Below are 20,867 nucleotides of genomic sequence, written 5' to 3'. Positions count from 1 at the left end.
CGGCAGCGCGGCCCTGCAGCACCTGGGTACCGGGGCTCGGCGGTGGGCAACGGCAAATTCACCCCTGCTCGGAAGACGTGTCAGCTTTGCATGAAGGAAACAAGAAAAAGTCCTCCCCGAAGGAAAAACAGAGGCAGCTTTTTAAAAAACAAACAAACCAACAAACTTACCTTTTACTTACTCTATGCTCGCTCATTGCAGGAGCTTTGTTCTCACTTTCCTCTTAATCTCAGGCTTTCTGATCTTTGCTTCTAAAGAGGGGTTTTCACAAGCACGGCTCGTATATTCATATCGGAGTAATTGGTGGGTGTTGGTCTCCTTTAAAAATCTGGTCCAAGGCATTTCATCCCGCCTGCCGCAGGGGAGGGCTTCCCTGCTGCTCCTGGTAGCAGTGCTGAGTGAGGAAGAGCTGTTTTAAAGTAGGAGGTGGAAATACAGCTCCTGTAACAGCCCAGGCCAACAGAAAGAGCTTTAGCAGTAACTGGGTGGAAGATCATAAATCACGGGCAGTCAGACTGTAGGCTAGGTCGTGCCATATGTGTGAAGATCCACCCTATGGATGGAAGCGGGCTAGCCACGGCTAATGCAAAGGATGAGCCAACTAGCCCTTTGAGAGCAAAGAAAATCAGTCGTCATAGTGGCACGTTGGTGTATGCGTACCAGCTCTGGCAGCCTGGTTAATTCCCCGTTATGTTAAAATTAGAGTTCTTCTGTCCGTGGGTTCTCTCCTGTGCCAGCACTGGTACTCATGTGGTTGCATGGCTGGCTTGCCAGGCAACTTCACAGGCCCATGGGGGCACCGGACCCCTGTTTTACTGGCTACGTATACCCTCTTTTTACACCGTACAAATGTGTCATGCTGTAATCCACTGAGTATAGGCTTTATTGAAAGAAAGACAGAAAAAGGACAGAGGATCTTGGTGTAGCCATGCTATTGCTCTGAGGCCAAAATAAATATTAATACAAAATATCATGGCAAAGTGGAGAAATCAAAACTTACTAACTAGACCTTGATAAACGTATGGACACAATGAGATTCATAGCATTGTCAGTGGGTGCAGTGCGTGAGTCTCAAGGAGAACATTAGGGACTTAAATGTTTATCTGGATATAGCAGTAGCAATTGCACCATTTTTCTCAAGAACCAAGAACTTCTGCCCAAAGAAGTAATTGGTAGAAGTAATTGAAGCTGGGAGAAGCTCATGGAGTGGGGCAAAGAAATAAGAGTGCAAGGAAGGAGCTTTCAGCTCAAATTAGGACAAGGACACTCCTGAGGAGAGAAGAATGCTTGCATGCATCAAGGAGCAGGTATTAAGTAAAGCTTTGGAAATGCTAAGAGAAAGATTTTTTTTTTTTTTGAGGGACTTGGAAAGAACTAGTTAGAAATTGTATAAGTCAGGAAGGAGCAGAAAGTTCCCGGTCCACAAACCAAGACGGAAGGAAAGGATCCACTCTGCAAAGACATTGTGAAGAAAGATTTGGTTTTGGCCCTTTTGCTCCAGTGCAGGTCTGTTCACACCATTCCCAACTCTCACACCTGTGGAAATCTCACTGGGATAAGGTAATGTGATGTTTTTAAAACCCTCCTTGTCAACAGCATCTTCAATTTGGCCTCCAGAGAAAGACTGAAATATGGTGAAATAAAACAACTTCAATATCTCCTGATTATGAATATTTTCCTTGATTTCTCAAATCCTTTCATATAGATTTAATATGAATTTTTAAAAATACTTGCTATTTTGACATATTAATTTTGTGTTAATATTTTAGTATGTATTTTTGTTGATTTAACCATCTAGTTAGCTTAGATTATACATATCTGTTGTTTTTTTTTCCCCACAGAACTGAAAAGTGTAGTTTTTAACATTAGATACATTTTCCTATTTGGCTCTTTTCTCCAGTGTTATTTGTCATGTCTTTATAGGTTATTTTGGCATTTTTGTGCCTTTAAAACCTTTACCTTGGGGTTTACAATAGCACTGTTTTATTATTAGTCCTTCAAGCCAATCTATCTGGCAAGCTGAGTGATATAATCACTCTAAATGACGTGTGGATCCCCAACATACAGGAATAACCAAAGACACCAGCTTTAAATTCAGGCCCCCAGTCATCTAAACGTAATGGATGGGCCAGTTGCACGGAGACTAAACATCAGTGTTTGCAGGTGTATTTTCAATTGCAGAAAAAGCGTGCAAGCGCCAGAATCATAGAATCATAGAATCGTAGAATCATTATGGTTGGAAGAGACCTCAAAGATCATCAAGTCCAACTGTACACCCGATGCCACCATGCCCGCTAAACCCACTAAACCATGTCTTGAAGCGCCACATCTAAATGTTTTTTAACACCCCCAGGGATGGTGAGTCCACCACCTCCCTGGGGAGCCCATTCCAATGCCTAACGACTCTAACAGTGAAGAAGTTCTTTCTAATGTCCAGCCTGAAAAGATAGAGCACTTTGTGAAGGGAGCACCTTGTCTGCAATGTCTTTGGTACGTGACTCCAGACCGAGACCCTATCACTCAATGGAAAAAGAGAATGGGCTGTGCCCCTAAGTGTAAAACGTTCACATTCGTAAACTTTTTTTTATATCTGAAAATTATCAGCAGTCAGTACTTTTCTGAATATTGAAGACTCACAGGTAGTCATAGGGTTAAAACGACATGTTTATTCGTTGTATCAATATTTGATGAGCCTCATCTAGCACTATTTAAAATCAGAGCCTGCTGAGTATACTTGTCTTGGTATGCTTGCATATCGTAACAACTACACAGTCATTGCACTTAAAGACACTTGTTTAAGATATTAGGTATTTTAAACAAAATTTGTTAATTATAGTCAAAATCTGATAAACACTAGACCACAGAAACTGATAGAATGAAAGCTATAAGGATCTATTTGGTCTCAGAAAGGCAGTAATGGAGCAGGAGGAACAGACAGACAAGGGCAGACAGATTGAAGTTACAGATAATTCATTAAACACTTTGCTTTTTCTCTTTCTTGTTCTTTTATAAGCAACTGTATTTTTCCTGTGTATTTTTCCTGTATGAGTAGGTAATTGAAGACATGCCCATTTGACGTGTTAGTTTAATCACCATCCAGTCCACTTTGTCTGTGCTGTCTCCATATAAACCTCTGCTCCTTCTCTCCAGAAATTTCTCAGCAGTGAAGAGAGGGTTGTGGACATACAAAAGGGGTTAAAAGGGAAAGAATGGCTGCACTGGTTTCCAAATATAAAAATAATATCAAATTAAACAATAACTTAGTTTACATACCTATTATTTCATTTGACTTATAGTCTTATTCAAGGAGAGAGTTTAAATTATTAATTGTACAATCATTAGAATAAGAAATCAGTCTCTGCTCTTCAGCAGATCTGTGTTGGTTTTTCAGCTATGATTACAGATGCTGTGATAACATTTCTTGACATGTGACTGGAAGACAAAGGAGAAAAGTTTAAAACTTCGGATACATGTGTGATTTTCACAGCAGGTAAGATTCCCCTTACAGAAATCAGTGAGATTTGTTATCGTAGCACCTGCCATAAGCAGTACTGCCAGAAGTGGGAAGACTGGAAGTTATGATGAGTCCTTCCTGCTGGGAAGTGCTGGGCAGAGAATAGAAAAAGCCTCCCTGTAGTTCTTACCTGGGTCAGTAGCTCAAGTAAAGTACAATTAGATGCAACTAATTTGTTGGGCTCATGACTGAAGTGAGCATGAGATACTTGCCATAGGATGTGCTGTTCTGGAAGGCCAGACTGCTCCTGTCTTTGGCTGCAATCGTTCAAAAAGTTTTGGTTTCCTGAACAAAACTAAATGTCTATTTAAGTGTAGTCTGGACAATTTTGTTCCAAAGTGCGAAACCTGTAAAAAATTTTCGGTGCTTGAAAAGAGCTAATGATCATGGAAAATTCGGGGCTACCATAGCTTTTGGAATGAAGACATAATATTATCTTTAATAAGGTTAGCATTCCCAAAGAGAAAGGAAATTAAATGAATTAAAAAAGATTGGTTTTCTGCTTCAGCTGCACAAGAAAGCAGGATACCATCATCTGCTGACTACCCAAAAGAAAAAGAGACAGTAAGGTTTTGTCAAAGCAGCCTTTATTATTGCCCATGATTGTTCCACGTGTAATGTCCGTGTTACCAATCCCTGAACATTTGCTGATCCCATGGCACTTTGCATATCAGCAGGGCCTGATGACTCCGCTTTCATGGGCAAAAGCCAGTGTCCAGGACAAATTCTAGCTCAGATGTCTTCTTGTACCCTCTACCTCCAAATGGATATCCTACAGTGCTATGAAGTATTTCTGTGCAAGAAAAACTGGTACAATCATATGAACAGGTGTTATACTCACATATATGTAACGGTGTTAAAAAATTGAGAGCGTGTAAAATCCCAGATACTAAACTGTCCTGAGAATGAAAGTGAGATGTTGGAAAATGACTGAGAAAATTGAAAAATGCCAGTCTGATTACAGTAATTTCAGGTAGAGAAAACACTGCATACTGAATATGAAAAGACCTTTAAATCCAGCCAAGAAAGAACCAGCGAAATAGAGCACATTCAAATGAGAAATAAAGCACACACTACTAACAATGGAGGAAATTAAGCAACAATCCAGTACATGTGAAGTGATGGATTCACTTAATCTCTTGAAGTTTTCACAGTAAGACTGAGTGCCCTTCTCATCAATAGCACTGATGGAGCATCTGGGTGAATTATAACAGTCTGTGAAATGCAGGAAGTCACAGTATAAAATAAAACTTGATTTTTAAGCTGCAGAGCTTTGTTTACCCGCAGGTTTCCTGGTGACTGAATTGTGGGAAACAACGGAGGAAATAAAACCAAAATAAACCAAACATTTATCAAAGGAGATGAACAAAAGAAATGAGTCCTAGCACAATAGTTAGAAAAATAGCTAAAAAACTGAAATAAAGCAAATGGGCAAGTTATGTTCTCAGATGCCTACATATTCAGATATGCCAGTCTAAACTTGTCTATGTGAACAGATATATCTTGTACCCTACAATGAAAAGGATTACACACAAGGCCACTTTAATAGGAACAACTATTTTAACACAAAGAAGGAAAGAACTGAAACCAAAAAAAAGAACAGCAACAAAGAGAGACATCTAACTCTAGCTGTTTGGTGGGATGAAACTGTAACTTGTGAAGCTAGAAATACCTTAATTCTGCATTTTTTTTTTTTTCATAGTAAATTGGACTTTGTTTTCATAATTAGTATGAAGCATCTTTCAAAGCCTCTATTCTGAACCTACTTACTTTTTAGCAGGAACGAGTTATGACTGAAATGTGGGCAGCAAGGTAACTCATGCAATTCTGTGCCCAAATGACTGAACTGTTTGTCAGTGTGGCCCCTCTGTGGCCATCAGTGCCACTATGCCCTCGCCAGTGCTGCTTAGGGATCTGGGCGCAATGGGAGTTTTGGAAAGGGAAAATCCTTTCCCTTTTGTGTTCTCCATCAACAGAGGCTGACTCCAATCAGTCCCATCCTTCTCAGAAAGCGCAGACTGCCATTACCCAGCTTGCCATGGTTCCAAGCTTTATGCCTCACGCCGGCAATTTCTCCTGATCCAGAAGCGCCAGGCTAATCAGCTGCCATCATCACTGCTGCTGGAGGGACTAGCTACAAGGAAACAGGGAACTACTTTTAAAGGAGATTCTGTGAGGAACTGTGGGCAAAATTATTTTGTAATTAGTTTGGAAGCAGTAGTGTGCCAAAATTTATTACAGGGGCATCTTATACATCACCAGTAAGGTTAACAAAATTAAGGGAGATCTCAATCCAGGAGTCACTTAGGAAAAAAAAACCAAAGCAAAGCTTCTAAATATACATTCATAAACAACAAAACATAAGTTATATCATTACTTGTACAGCTCTAATCTTGGCCTGCTTCAGTGCATTTGAACTATTCATTCAGTTGTCAGCAGATGCAAGTTAAAACATGCTCTTCAGATCACTCTGTCTTGACCCCTCCCTGAGAGTGTCCAGCCTAAATCCACCTTTACCAAATACTGTGCCATTCACTAGAACAATTCTCATATAAAGGCTCCATTAAAACAACCAACCAACCCACCAATCAACACCCCCGAAGAAAACACTCTTGATCTAAAAACACTTTTGAGGAAATAACTAGTTCTTTCCTTTATACATCAGCAAGTTTATTATCACCTTCCCTATCACACCAACAGAATGGGAACGTCCCACAGCACGGCTGCAGCCACGGCTTCCACACGATGTTGTACAAGGAGAGCTGCTCCGGGACTGGAGTCAGTGTCCTGCGATGCTCTTCTATGGCTCTTCCAATCTTTCTTATTACAGGGTCAAAGTGGGGCTCGGTGTCAGCCGACAGAGGTTTGGCTTCAGAAGGGTCCCGCGAAAGATCAAACAGCAACGGAGGGTCATGATGGGTCACGCCTTCCCCAAAGCATGGGCAAACTCCTGTATCGTAACAAGCCCCAGCTCCAAGAGGATGGAAGACTGGGGTCACATAATGAGCCTTCCAGATGGCTCCACCTGGCAGGAAAGAAAGGTGGCTTGCAATGATACTGGTTGTTGTCACAAGGCGTTGGAAGAGTGAATGCTTTTCTAGAATTCATTTCTGGTTGCACTTCAGCTCTACACTTAGTAGTTGATATAGTATCATAATTTCATTAAAAAATAAGCGCCTCAGAATGAAACCAATAATGTAAAATGATTTCTGATGTTTTGAAATTTCTCCAAAATTTTCAGCAAGTATCAGTTATTGCTTACTTTGTTTTTTATGAAGTCATGAAAGATGATTTTGGATTTCCGTGGCTTGCTTCCTTGTTAAGCTAACAGGACAGACAAAGAGCTGAGGCAAGGACTTCTCCATGAGGCAAGGAGGGCATGGACTCCCCAGGCCTTGCATTCAGATAGAGAGGTGGGTGAGACTCATCCTGAGCTCCAGTAGCCTGCCTAGCGTGCCACATGCCTTAAAGTCATGAACAAACTCTTTGTGCCATACAATACAGGCGATGCTAGTAAGTTCTTTGCTGCCTTATACCTGGAACTACTTGGAAAGCTGTAATCCCAGAAAAAATGTGTTAGACAAATGTACCCTCTCATAGATTGAACCTAATTCTTGGGAAAGAAGATCTGTACTCACTGTCCTTCTGGTGCCATCGCACAGCATGTAAGTGAATGCCACAGTAATGAAACAAGAACTCATGCTCTGAGTGCTCAACTGTTCCTCGCAGTAAAGGCATCAGATCCCGGCCATCAATTACCCTAGCAGAAAAAACAGAGACTGTCAGACTGGGATAAGTGGTACAGGAGTGCATTCCCTCTGCACACCTCTTGCTGGAACTGGCAACTCTGAATGAGGAAGATGCTTCTAGAAGATTGGAGGTAGATACTAAATCTCAAATGTAGAGAAGAAGTGACTGAGCTGTCGTAACATTTATTTATCTAGTAAAGTAGCAGGAGTGAAAAAGAAAATGTCAGACTCAGAATATGTTTCCAAACTAGACTTTCCATTGTCTTGGGAGAAAATGAGGAATAAAGACACTTGTGTTTGTACCTGTCCTGGGGTAACACCCCTCCAGCCAGGTGAACTACTGTAGGATAAATGTCCATAAGGCTTGTAGGTTCATCGATAACTGTGCCTGCAGGTAACACTCCTGGCCACCTAAATATTCCTGGGACTCGGATTCCTCCTTCCCAACCTCCCATAGCTTTTCCACCTTTCATTAAAAAAAAAAAATAAAAATTTCATTAAAACAAATGTTTCATTTAAAATAGAGAAATTTTAGGCAAATGTTATTGTATTATCATAAGCTGTCTAATGTTACCTTTGTGAGACCTCCTTACCCTTTTGGTTATACCACTGAACTCCTTCTCCTCAGCATGAGTGAAAGTGTGTTCACTATATCAGACCCCTTGAGTGACATCACACACCGACTCCCTTCTACTGTTTTACAAACACATTGCCCCATCAGAGCTCAGTGTGGATAAAATTTTCAGGCATAAAGTGATTTCCCAGCCTAGTTCTCCTCTTTCATTTACAATCCTATAACATACCTGTTGTAGTTAAAGCAAGGGTTCAGATGTAAGATGCAACTAATATTTGGTGAGAAGTTACACACTCTCAATAAAAATTAACTTGTGATCAGTTGCCTCATGAGGAAAAGACAGTTTAAGAATTCATGCTTATAAAGAACACCTGCACAGGTTAGAATTGTCTAAATTTTTAAATACTGAATTAGAACGAGACAAATTTGCTTCTCAATGATAAAACAGTGTTACTCCTTGTGCATACAGTTTTATCTAAGCTTTAGGGGTGTCCTGAGTACTTTACTAGTTGTTGCTGGATTGTCATCATTCCTGACAGCTCTTACCTCTGTATTTTCCATTCCAGCCACCCAGCTGCCTTCTGCCTTCTTGTCTTTCCAGCCATCCACCATGATCAGAGGCAAAGTAAACTAGTGTAGTATTTTTCAAGCCTTCCTTGTCAATAGCGTCTAGAACCTGGCCTGTAAACACAGGAATAGGTGTGTATTAAAAAGCAAAAATTTCACTTACACTACATAAATTTTAGTCTCTGACTTGTAAACATTCAGCAATGTAATTCCTTATCTATGTAGGGCTGCTCATTGTTTAAAAGAAGAGGTTTTTAGGATCGAGATTTGTAGTTGTGATTTCACTGTGTGTAAAAGCACAGAAAATTTGTGAGGTGCTGTAACCTCTTTATTATTAGTATTAGAACAAAGGAGTGCAAGAACCGCAGTCACAGACCAGAAGACTGTATTGTAAAGGGTAGAAGTGCCATGTGTTGTAAAAATATGGAAAGAAAGCATGATCCAAGGCCCCAAAAAGTTAGATTCTGCATCAGTGATGGCCATCATGAGAAACGAGGAAAAAAATGTCATATACCCTTATCTTATATTGTCTGGACCACAGTTAGTATTTGGATTAAATTACTGGCTGGATATAGTATGTATTAATAATGTAGTTCTTTATTTAAAAGTCATTCTTGAGCTGTTTGTGATGTTCTTAATTACATTTGTGGTGTGTAAGCCTTTGACAGGTAGGTTTGAAAACCCATTCTTTCTGTATGTATACCTGATTCTTATCCCTTTTGCAAATATGGCTATTTTTCCTCCACCATGACTGGGTGATAAATAATTCTCCTTCCCTTCCAAAATGCAGACTGAAAAATAACATGAATCTAATTTCTGGGGGCATACCTATTAACATTTATGAACCTTTCTGGATTTATGAATGGGGCTGAAAATTATTCAGTACTCTGCTGAATGCAGCAGTCACAGAGAAATAGCCTGCTGGTTTACACCTGGAATTAACTTACTTGTCAGTTTTATCACCTTCTGATGTGTCCGACGTAGAAATAGATAAGACATGACCATAAGAGGCTGAAGTCACTTGATCGTTAAAAATCATAGAAAACTAAATAATTCTTACTTATTTAGTAAGAAGAGCAGGAGAGCTCCTTGACAGAAGCCAAGGGGACATGGTTAAAACTGGTAAACACAAGATCAAAAAACCTGAGTAACAGAAAGACTCATTTGGTCCAAGACTGAAGAAAATAATAAGCCAACACTATAAGCCAACAGTACTCATACAAGATTGACAGATGTTCATGAAGAGCTTAGGACATTTTTCCTTCTTGTTTTTAATTCTCTTCCTTGTTCTTTTAATAACAACTGCATTTTTATTATATATTCAGATCTAGGTATTGGGTAGTTGGTGACATTTTTATTTGCTATGGTGACTTACCCACCATCCAGTCCATCTCCTCTACATTGTCTCCATATAAACCATGGCTGCTCCTCCCAAGAAACTTCTCTGTGGTGAGGAGAGGGGTGTGGGAGTGTAAAAAGGAAACAAAGAGGAGGAATGGCTTGTGCTTATTTCTAAAAAGAGAAATCAACACTTTGTTATTAGAGAGGAAGGTTCTCAATACATACAGATGTCAGTTATAATTGAAAATGGTATTATGATTTGTGTATATACTTATTTCAACAATCACTTCAGAAAGATCTTCATTTTTAAGGTATTAAAACCCAGTGATTAGGATCTGTCTGATAAAATAATGTTTGGCTTATATAAAATGATATTCTTTTTTCCCTGAATCATAGATAGAAAAGTTCCAGATTGAAGCTCCACTTTCTGCTGTTGTAAACAACCACTGTGCTACTGAGACGAAGGCAGAGAGTTCCTCACCTGCCAGCTCTTTCCCACGTATCAGTCTGTACAATAAGGCTACCTCACACCTCTACTTCTCCTTCCCCGGCTCACACACACATTTCTGCCATGAACTGCTGTCCCTTAAAGCTACAATGTTGGTCTCATTGATAGAAACACATATTTCCTCAAAATAGCCTAGAAATATTCAATTCAACCCATGGAAATTTGGAAATGTTATCAGCTTTAGTGAAGCTAGGAATAACAGACATCCTTAAGTAGCAGCTAATTTTTTTTTGTTTAGCAATATTATATCATTATTAATATTACTAATAATTAATAGGCATAATAGTACTTATAATCCTATACGATATTATAAACATTATAAAAACTTCATATGGGGAAGTGCTGTTTAAATGTTGCCAGACATGCAAGAACCAGAAAAATTGTGATCAAATGAAACACACTTTACCTTTCAATAAATGAAATGGACTCTCTCAAGATAAGGGACGTAGTCCTGTCTGTTACCATTGGCTGCTCAGTAACTTCGTGGTTTCTCATCATAATGCAGTTCCAGTATCGTACAAAGCCATAACTTGAGAACCAGGATATGAAGAACAGGAGACTAAGCCCAACAAGGCAGGTCACCATTTTCCAACGGACTAAGATCAAGCCGGTCAGTCTTCCCAGTGCAGCGGTGAGTGTAACGAGGCCAATCATCTGAGTGGAAAGCCAAAGTTTCCTTCTAAAGGCTCTGTCCATCTCTGGTGTTTCTGTTGGTAGGCAGTCACTTATTAGCGTAAATGGCATCCCATAAAAATAGTCAAACCCATGGTTTAAAGGGTGATGACAATGGTCGTTGCGGGATTCACAGTTAACACCTTGATGCCACTTCCCTGAAAATGCAGATTATTAAAATGTAAAGAGATAATATTTTAAAATGAGCTTTTCCTCGTACAAAACATTTCTCAAAAAATGGTGGGTTTTTTTTTCCTATTTGTGATAACTTCTTCATCCTACACAAGTATGTATTGATATAATGGGATATAAGTTATGGTTGGTGAAAGTAAACCTCTACAAATTACAAATTGCTCTGTATATATATTAATGCCCTATAGCTTTGATCAAATGTGAAAAAAATGACTATAAAGACAACTACAAATTAAGAAAAATTCAAATTTCCAGAACTGAGCAAAAATGTATGGCCATCCTGCAGACCTGTCAAGTATGGAATAGGAGGAAGAAGTCCTTCTGTAAGCACAGGGCAAAATAATATTGTTCTGTTGTCCTGTTGTTTCTTTACCTTTAAGGTGCTCTGCAGACTTGTTTCTGGAAAGTTTTGAAAGGCTTGATGTGAGGACTGTAGCAACATTCAGTGACATGTTGGTGTCAGACTGATAAGGGAAGCTGTGGGTAGTGCAGCCAAGCAACGTGCAGCTCAGCAGTGGGTTTGGCAGACAAACCATCAGATCCAGAAGAACTTGAGCTCAGGACATCAAGATTTCTCATAAAGCTGTACATATGTAAGTAACTTTGCTGATAATAATATTTCCATATACTGGATGAGAACGGAAGGTTTTCTCTTACAAGTATTTTTGCCATTTATTTGTATTTCATCAAATTTTAAAAAGTTAAAGCCACCTTCTTTTAAATAGTGAAGTCTTCATATATCAAAAGGAACATTTCCTGCCCTTTTGCAATACAATTTGTTTTTTATTATGAACATATGTTCACTGTTATGATGAATGGCACATGAAAACCTTGCTTTTGCTTCCCCTCCAGTCTATCCAAACAGACTGGTTAGGCACTTACATGGAGATGTAACAAGTTTGCTCATTTGGCTCAAACACTGAGGCTTGTGAATATCTGAATCAAGCGACCAAAATCTACATCTCATCAGAGAGATGTAGTTTAATTGCCTTTTATGATCTCTGATGTAATGCAGGCCTTGGATACCAGATCTACAGATCAAAATGAACTTTTAGAATTTTCCTTGAAAACTAATTTGCAACTAATTCTTATTGTGGAGCAAGGAAATGTGCGCTTACTTACAGAAGGATATTATCCTAAACAAATGGTTCACTATGTTACCAATACATGTACTAGCAGCCAGCCCTGAGTAGATTTCAATAGAATTGCTGTGCATTACAATAGGAGCAGAAAAAACTGCTTCAGAGGAAAAAAAATTGCTGCTTTTTAGAAATAAATAGACAGAAAGAGTCAAAGTTCTGTTCTAGGTGGATGAATTGCTTTCAGCTAAAATCTCTGCTCAGTTTACCTCTTGGCATATTTAGAGGCAGCTATAGAATGAAACGGGCTTTTAATCAATACATATATGCATTGGTCATAAATATAAGTGCAACTAAAGTATCCTTGGACTTCAGATGCACTCCAACACCTAAATCTCCAGCTGAGGTCAATAAAGGATTCTGATGTGCTACAAAACACTCAAATCTCCAGAAGATAAACTAAGTGTATAATTAAGATAAATTAATTGTTGAGGGCATATGTTATACAACATTGGCTTTCTGACTACAAAGAACCTGCAAAGCGTTTCCCAACAAAAAGTCTCATAATCAAATCAAGCTGCAGGTTATTAATAGGATTTAACTTTGCAATTAAACTGGTTGTGCTCAGAGCAAAACAATCACAGACCATTCAGGTGAGACTATTTAGTGCTCATTCAGCTGTGGTAATGTGGGTAGATGTGTAAAATTTCTTGCTTCATGACTTGAATGTAAAGTTCTTATGGGCTTTTTTGTGTTACTTATCACCAGTGCTTTCCATCATCCCCTACGGTGTAATTAATCAGAATCTGTTAGTCTGGTTAAACTAAGTGATGCTTTTGGTGTCTATAGTGTGGTTTTAGCTGAGATGCCCACAGGGAGAATGTCAGCCCATATTGCTAGCTAGCTTCTAGGAAGTATGCAGTACAACCTCCCTGCAGGGCAGTTTTGTTGGCAAAGTGGAGACAAATCTGATTGTTTTGCCAGTGATTACATGCTGAAAGCAAGCTGAAGCATGTAGCTAATAGACATAGGCTTTTTTATGAGCTGATTAAAGCAACTAAAATAATATTGCTACAAAACTGACAGGAGAAAAAGATGCAGTAAGATAGAACTTAAAATGCTTGGAGGACTTAATTTAGTATTGTCCTGTACAGTTTAGATTTATTTTGCTGAATGAATACAAATTCATTCATGCAGACACTTTTATTAGTAAATTTAGTTTATTTGTGCAGCCAACATTTTTGTGTTGGACATAGATTTTGGATATTGACATTTAGATGCTCAGACGAGGTAGGGCAAATAGCTGAAAATTCAGCTTAGGAACATTTGTGTTTTAGCTGTCTGTGAAATTATGTGACATAGATTCATAATGGTTTGGTTGGAAAGGACCTTAAAGACCACCCAGTTCCAACTCCCCTGCCATGGGCAGGGACACCTTCCACCAGACCAGGTTGCTCAAAGCCCCATCCAGCCTGGCCTTGAACACTTCCAGGTATGGGGCATCCACAGCTTCTCTGGGAAATCTGTGCCACTGCCTCACCACCCTCACCAGGAAGAGTTTCCTCCTAATATCTAATCTAAATCTCCCCTCTTCCAATTTAAAGCCATTGCCCCTTCTCCTATCACTCCATACCCTTGTAAAAAGTCTCCCCAGCTTTATTGTAGGCCCCTTTAGGTAATGGAAGGCTGCAATCAGGTCTCCCTGGAGCCTTCTCTTCTCCAGGCTGAACAACCCCAACTCTCTCAGCCTGTCTCCACAGCAGAGGTGCTCCAGCCCTCAGATCATCTCCGTGTTGCTCCAACAGGTCCATGTCCTTCTTGTGAAGGCAGTACTGCAGGGGGGGTCTCACCAGAGCAGAGCAGAGGGGCAGAATCCCCTCCCTTGACCTGCTGGTCACGCTGCTTTGGATGCAGCCCAGGACACGGTTGGCTTTCGGGGCTGTGAGCGCACATTGCCAGATCATGTCCAGCTTCTTATCAATAACTGAATTCTTGTCTTGAAACTGGATCATGACCAAAAGTTACAAATGTATTTTAAAAAAATGTCCTATAAAATATAAAGTAAAATGGGAATTGTATTAATGCTGAAGGAGGCAATGTTTTGTGGGCTGTACTGAAATCTTGATGAACTATAGTGCCATGCTGTAGTTAAGGAAAAAATAACTGCTTTGTTTCTGTTTTTGAAAGGCCAAATCCTTATGATATTATGAACTGGCTCTATTGTTTTAAGTAGCAGCTGTTCCCTTTTGTTGTGAATCTGCTTTGACCTATGTAAAGGACCATCATGCATATTTAAATGGCTTTCATGTTTTTGTTTGTTATGAAATAGCGTTGGAATAATTATCATATACCTGGTAGAATATTCTTCAAGAAATATTAATATATTTTCCATTATATATTTTAACAACTACAGCTGTGCTTGAAAGCAGGTCAACAGTAAAGATTGTGTTCTTTATCAGATGCCTGTTCTTTTAAAAGAGACTCTTTTTGGCCAGGATTTCTTCTTACAAGATACTCTTAAATCAAGAAATAAAATTATTACAACTGAGGTATGAGCAGTTGCTAACTAAAACAAATTGTTTGAGTGAGATGTGCAGGTGAAACACATTCTAGGCCATCTTCAGGAGTGTCCCCATACCTATCAGTCCTGTGCTGTAGCCTTGCTGCTGCAGTATTTTGGCAAAAGTAGTTTCATTTGGAGGAAGCCCTCCTGAGCCGCCATTCCAAAAAATAACACGGTAATTGTTTATAGCATCCATCCCTAAAAAAATACAGTAATAAACAATCTTAGTAAGTATAACTGGTAGAGTACTTGTATCAAATATAGTTTCTTGTTTCCTGGTTTCATTGATATTACAGTGTTAAACGGTTATCCTAATGCTGTTTGGGGAAATGAATCTAGGACTCTGGATAAAATTAAGAAAGAGTTGAGTCTCTCCATTATATTAACACATGTTCTTCTTTGTATCTCATACTGAGACATTTTATTTTATTTTATTTTATATTTATTCAGAATGGCCCAGTTGTATAGGAGCCTTTATATGTCACAGTGGCATCCAGGCTGCATGAAGTGCACGCACTTAGTGTGACTGTGAGGGCAGGGAGGAGGGCAGGGAGACTTCAGCCCTCTCTCAGCCCCAAACTCCAGCCTGCATAAGGCTGCCTGGGAACTCAAGATTCCCCTGCATGCACAGCGACATGGCTGATATCTGACTTCTGAAACCCACACACTAACTTTCTAGCACCGCAATCTTCTCGCCTTCAGGTTTACACCCTGTTATTTAGCATTATATCCTGGCATAACCCCATCATACAATGCTATGTGAGGTATGATCTGTCGTGGAAGTGTTGAAGGTCTCTGGCCCTGTTGTTATAGCGGAGAGGTCTGTACCAGCTCATGTGCGTTTTCAAGCTATCTCAGTGGGAGCTGTCATGATAAAAGTAGGATGACATGTCAGCTTCAAAAAGCCTCAGGAACGAAGGCACTGAAGATCATTTGCAATAGAACAAGGGTTAGAGAGTCGCTGTTAGAAACATGTAGAGCTATTTGTTTTTCGTATCTCTTTATCTCAGGGATGGAGTTTGACAGGATAGTGTTTTTTTCTTCAAAAACAGAACTGGGAAAAATAATACAGCTGTCAAGCTGTTATTTCATAGGATGAATGAATTCTGAGGCATAGATAACAAAGCTTTCCTGTAAACTTGTTCGGCACCTCGACTGGAGAGAATGGACACATATCTGCATAGATCTACTCTGCTCCCTGCAGGGCTGAGTTGTTCCTGATATCTGATGAGGAGTCATCCATGACAGAAATTAATGTAACTAGTGCTTTAGAAATGTGTTATTACGATTCATGTTCTGTGTAAAGACTTTTTTGAATGTAACAATTTGTACTAACTCCATTCTGGCTGCAATCAGTGCAATAGAGCACCAAAATGCAACCAAAGTTGCGAGCTGTGAGGGAGCAAGCTGCTCTGTAGAGCTGGTTCTTCTCTGCCCCAGGTTGGTTCATTGTATCCCGTAAATCTCGATGCCACCTCAAAGGTACTAGACCTAACCAGTGTGTCTTTGTGTGCCTCAGTGAAGGATGACAAGCCTGTGGCATCCCTTCTATTTGCACACCCTCATTTCTTTTGTGCCCGTTGTATGACATTGTTCCCTTCAGAAATAAAGCAATGTTTAAAGGCTGCTTGGTTTTGCAAGGCCAACCTGATCGAAGGGGATATCTGCCAGTGAGGAAAGCTGCTCTGCTGGGGGTGCAAAGTGGAGCTGCAGCGATGTGTTGGGTGAGTTTCACTCCTTCCTTTGCCAGGCCATCAATATTTGGGGTCCTAAAAATGCAACCAACACTGTCAGATATCATTCAGAGAGTCTTCAAAGGAATGGGGCTGAGGAATAATATCTTTATTGCGGGAAGTATCTTCTATTTGAGGATGGCCAGGAATATTTAATTTTTTAATTTTATTTTAATTTTCTCAAGTAATGGGGAAATACTTTTTTTTTTTTTCTTTCTCCATTAACAATTGCTATCTGAATAAATTTCAAGCCAATCATTCCTTCTTGTTTCCCGGGTCCTAGGAAGGGCCTTGCAGTAATGTACCCCACTGCTCTTGAAAGGAAAACTCATACCTTGGCAATGATGCTATGCTGAAGGGGAGGCCCAGCCATGCAGACCCCCATCAACTACCTATGATCATCAGCTATTTATCAGAAACTTGCTGGCTGGTGCCAATCAGGGTGAGATTCTGAGAACTTTGCTGGCTGAAGGGAGTGATCACATCAAATTTGGTTTTATTAAAAGAAGTGATAAGCTGGTAGGAAGCCAGCAGGCAATATCGTAGCATGATTTTCAAAGAGAAGGCAAATTCTATGTCCTTGGGTCTGAGACGTATTTCCTAGTAACATAGCTCATTGCACTGATTGTACTGTATTTTGATGCGAGAGTAGGAAAGAATGGTAAAACAGTTAAATGAGGTAATAAGACCGGATATGTTGAAAGATGGGACAACATTTCTATCTTCAGGTATGTGTAAGAGCTTAGCATTTCTCAATGTCAGGCAATTAAGGAATACACAAGAACGGCTGATATATTCCCACAGTAAAGCAGCTCGGGATAGCAGAGATGGTCCTGGGAATGCCCTCTAGGCTGTGAGATAATCCTGGTAGTGCTTTACATTTACTGTTTGTGGCACCTATGGGAAATCCTCCCATTTCTCCAGGAAACAAACTTGAAGAGAGCTCGAATAGCTGATGATGGCCAAAGGATTGCAGTCTTACATTCAATAACACACCAGCTGTGTTCACTCTTACGCTCAGTTTCCTTACCTGATACTATCATTCCCATAGCAACCCACATCCCCTATGCCGAGGTCATCAGCCATCAACAGGACAATGTTTGGCTGTGTGACAATGGAAAGCTGTGTCAGCGGTGGCTGCAGAAGCAGACCAAGAATCAGAGAGGCAACCAGGGATGTCCTGAAACACAAAAGAAGGAAAGAAGCCCGTGACCTGGCCACTCCTCACTCCCACTGCAAGGGGCTGAAGACCCTCCCGTGTGAGCTTGGCTGCAGACCAGACCACTCTCTGCCGAGATGTAGAGAGTGTGTTAAATTTTGATCATTGACCCAAAGAAATGTCACGAAAAGGAAAATATCAGGACCATAACTTTAAAATCTCCTTTTCTGACTGTTTCCAAACTTCCTATGAGCAGTCTCATTTTGGAATTTACACATGACAGATGACATGTAAGTTATTTCGCTTTAGTGGCTTGGGATGTTTTTTAGAAGTTGGTCTGGGAAACTGAGAATGTGATCAACTTCCTCTGACATTCTGCTTGCCCAGACTGGGACCTTTGTGTTGTGACAAAGTTAAGATCAAGAAAAACAAACAAACAAACAAAAAATCCCAGTAAGTATACTGTATAGATGAACAACCCTACTCTTTTATAATATAATTTTATGTCATTATTAAACTTTGTTCACTTTAGGTCTAAGTATGATATAACAATAATTAATGAACCTTTTTCTTACCAATAAGATGGTTGCCAAATCATTTCTGCATTCGGAGTGTTCAGATCCTGCAAAACCAAGAGAGAGAACCTTGTCATGTTTGCATCTTCCTAGTAGTCAATGCAATAAAAATAGATAAAAACTTAATCAAAGCCTATCAACATTCTCTGTGTTTTATTTCCTTCACTGAACCTCAGATCAGACCCTAAATGAAGAAGAGTAAAGACATTAATGCTATTTTTATTGCTAGCACTTCTTCACTTAGAGGAATTTTTATGTAGAGAAGTTTATCTTAAAATAGCAAAATATTTCTCTTTTGTTACATGACTCAACTGTATGAAAAATACTTACTGTTCAGAAAGGAAGAGAATCCAAATCCTCAATATAATTTATTTTTCTGTAATCACAGAGACAGTAGCAGGCTGCTGCTTCTTCACATAATGTGCCAAGTTTCCTTTCAGGCTTGTAAGAGATTTATTTAGTTGTAGAAATGCTAGTCATCCTCTTCCAATGACGATATTTCCTAGAAGACGCCAAATTTGTGACCTCCTGTTTGACTGAGCTGAGCCTTTTCCTTCTTTGTATGTGTGAGATTTCAGGGTGTGATGCTCTCTTCCTCCTTTCTGCACAGATATCTGCAAAGGTTCCTCTTTTTCCCTGCCAGGACAAGACAAACTGTTTACGGGCTTTGAAGTGAGGACCAAACGACCTTGGTTCAAAGGCTTTAAAATAGACTCCTTTCAAATTTATCCCATGTCTGGTTAAACTATCCCAAGTGTCTCAATTTTATAAAATACTTTGGTTTCACGTTTTGTTTTCCAGAAAAGATAGTATTTAGAAGCTTAGTTAATATCCATAGTTCTTACATTTTATTCATCAACACTACAAGCCTCAGTTGGAAAATTTAAATGTCTATGCTTAGAAAATTGACATCCAAACAGCTCTCAATGCTTATTTACAAGCACCGATGCTGGTGCAGCATTGCTATCTACAGACACTCAGTTTCCTGCATTTGGATTTGTGCCTTTGCTGCATCCTAAGTAGATGTGGGAAAGATACTGGAGGACACCTCAGCCATCTTTAACATATACATGCTGTGTGCATCCAAGACAGTTGAAATAAAAGGGAGTTGGAAGTATTCAGTTAATTGTGTAATTGGTTGTCACTAACTGCCTGTACTTCACCGCAGAGATATACACTGATTCAAAGCACAGCCTGGAGCTCAAGGCTGAGTTCCTCCAGCAACTGCCTGTAAAACCGCAGGTAATACAAAGAAAGCAGTTACTGCACTGAACAATATTATCCCTGTCAAGCCATTGCCTTAGCGAAAGGCAATGAGAGTCCCGTCAGAGAAACTTTAGTGGCTCTGGTGGGAGCACGAGGGACAGTGGAAGCAGCTTGTCCTCTTCCTCCCCTTTCTCAGAAGTCAGGGGGGACCCCAGGTCCCTGCCCGGCAGTGCAGCTCCTTGCTTGGCCCCTGGCAGCTGGGGCAGCGGCAAGCGTCCCCCTGCTTCAGCCACAAGCAGTTCAGAGGGTGCCGTTTTGGGAACTTCTTTAGGACTGCTTTTGCCAAAGCAGCACCTAAGCCATGCTGCAAGCTGTCTTTGCTGTCTGAATGGAATTCTGCTTAAAGCAAAACTCTTTCCTCCCTCTCCCATTATTTAACCCCTCCAAAGTGATTTAGATTTTATCCCTTTCTTCAGCATTTTAATAATCCAGAGGGGTATAGCTTGCATACCATTCATATTTTACTGTTTTCCTTTACTGATTGAACTGTTTTCATCTGTCTTTACTTTTCTATCAAAATACTTACAAGATACTGAAATCCCAATTCAAGCCAGTTTGCATAAGAGAAAATACTCATATTTTTAGATGCACTCAGATACACACAAGAACAGTACCCATTTGTGGCATCAGTTTGGCAACACTCAGTGAAAGGTCTTACAGGTAATACAATTCAATTTGGTACTGAAATTGAATTCAATTCATTTGGTACATATGTTTTAAAGACATATGAAAATGTCTTTTAAAAATTCTTATTTTGTATACCTGATATAGATAAAATAAAAGCCAGCCTCATGATAAGAAGTTGCCTGCAGCTCTCACTTTGTACACAGGCTTGTATGAGACTAATGTTATTGGAAAGGGAAATGCCTTTTAAAAACTTCCTTGAGATATTTTGCAAAAAAAAAAATATTTTTCCAAATGCCCATTAAAATTTTCCTGTGCCTTTCCCGATGTAGTAAGGGAGGAATACAGTACCTGGTCAAGTTATGCTCAAAGCAGGCAGCTGATAGACTGGAGCGTGAGCTTATTTTCAGTTGACTTAAAACCATTCCAAATTTTTCAGCACAATGACTGCTGCTACAGCACAGCGTCTCACATCTGTTTCTGAAGGCAGTCCTGCGCGCTTTGCCACAGGAAAGCTGTGCTATACCAGAGCTTGCAAGCAGCTGGATGGTCTGATTTATCCTGGAGTCCCCTCAGCTGCGCGTCCCGCTGCCATTTGCACAACGGTGACGTTCATACAACGCGGGAGGGTCGGGCTGGGGAACACCACAGATGGAGTTAAAATGTTTTCTGCCCAGCCACCATTTCTCAAGGGAAGGAAAGGACATCCTGCAAGTCTGAGACACTCTCATGAAAGGCACTATAAATAACA

At 39.9% G+C, this 20,867-nt stretch overlaps 1 protein-coding gene across 1 annotated transcript; it reads right to left on the bottom strand.

Annotated features, from left to right (window-relative positions):
• Nucleotides 1–6,158: 6,158 nt before the first annotated feature.
• LOC104163045 (arylsulfatase D-like) lies at nucleotides 6,159–20,547 on the bottom strand. The gene is made up of 11 exons (XM_009701923.1): nucleotides 20,468–20,547; nucleotides 18,227–18,273; nucleotides 17,523–17,672; nucleotides 16,407–16,528; nucleotides 14,835–14,957; nucleotides 10,660–11,083; nucleotides 9,780–9,916; nucleotides 8,384–8,518; nucleotides 7,567–7,729; nucleotides 7,153–7,274; nucleotides 6,159–6,539 (listed from the first exon to the last, which is right to left on the bottom strand). Exons 2-11 carry the CDS (start codon nucleotides 18,247–18,249, stop codon nucleotides 6,169–6,171), a joined length of 1,770 nt encoding a protein of 589 aa, XP_009700225.1. The 5' UTR covers nucleotides 18,250–18,273; nucleotides 20,468–20,547; the 3' UTR covers nucleotides 6,159–6,168.
• Nucleotides 20,548–20,867: the final 320 nt, after the last annotated feature.

Source organism: Cariama cristata, unplaced genomic scaffold (genome assembly GCF_000690535.1).
Source record: "Cariama cristata isolate BGI_N322 unplaced genomic scaffold, ASM69053v1 scaffold2596, whole genome shotgun sequence".
Lineage (NCBI taxonomy): Eukaryota > Metazoa > Chordata > Aves > Cariamiformes > Cariamidae > Cariama > Cariama cristata.
Note: the sequence above shows the minus strand (reverse complement) of the source record. Positions and strands in the feature narration are given on the sequence as shown.

Bases quoted from the DNA above. Each gene is read 5' to 3' on its own strand.
- LOC104163045 (XM_009701923.1), bottom strand. From the start codon at position 18,249: ATGATTTGGCAACCATCTTATTG. The intron at 17,673-18,226 runs GTAAGAAAAAGG...TTTGTGTTTCAG, and splicing joins ATTTGGCAACCATCTTATTG to GACATCCCTGGTTGCCTCTC. The intron at 14,958-16,406 runs GTTGGCCTTGCA...GTATTTTTTTAG, and splicing joins CAGATATCCCCTTCGATCAG to GGATGGATGCTATAAACAAT.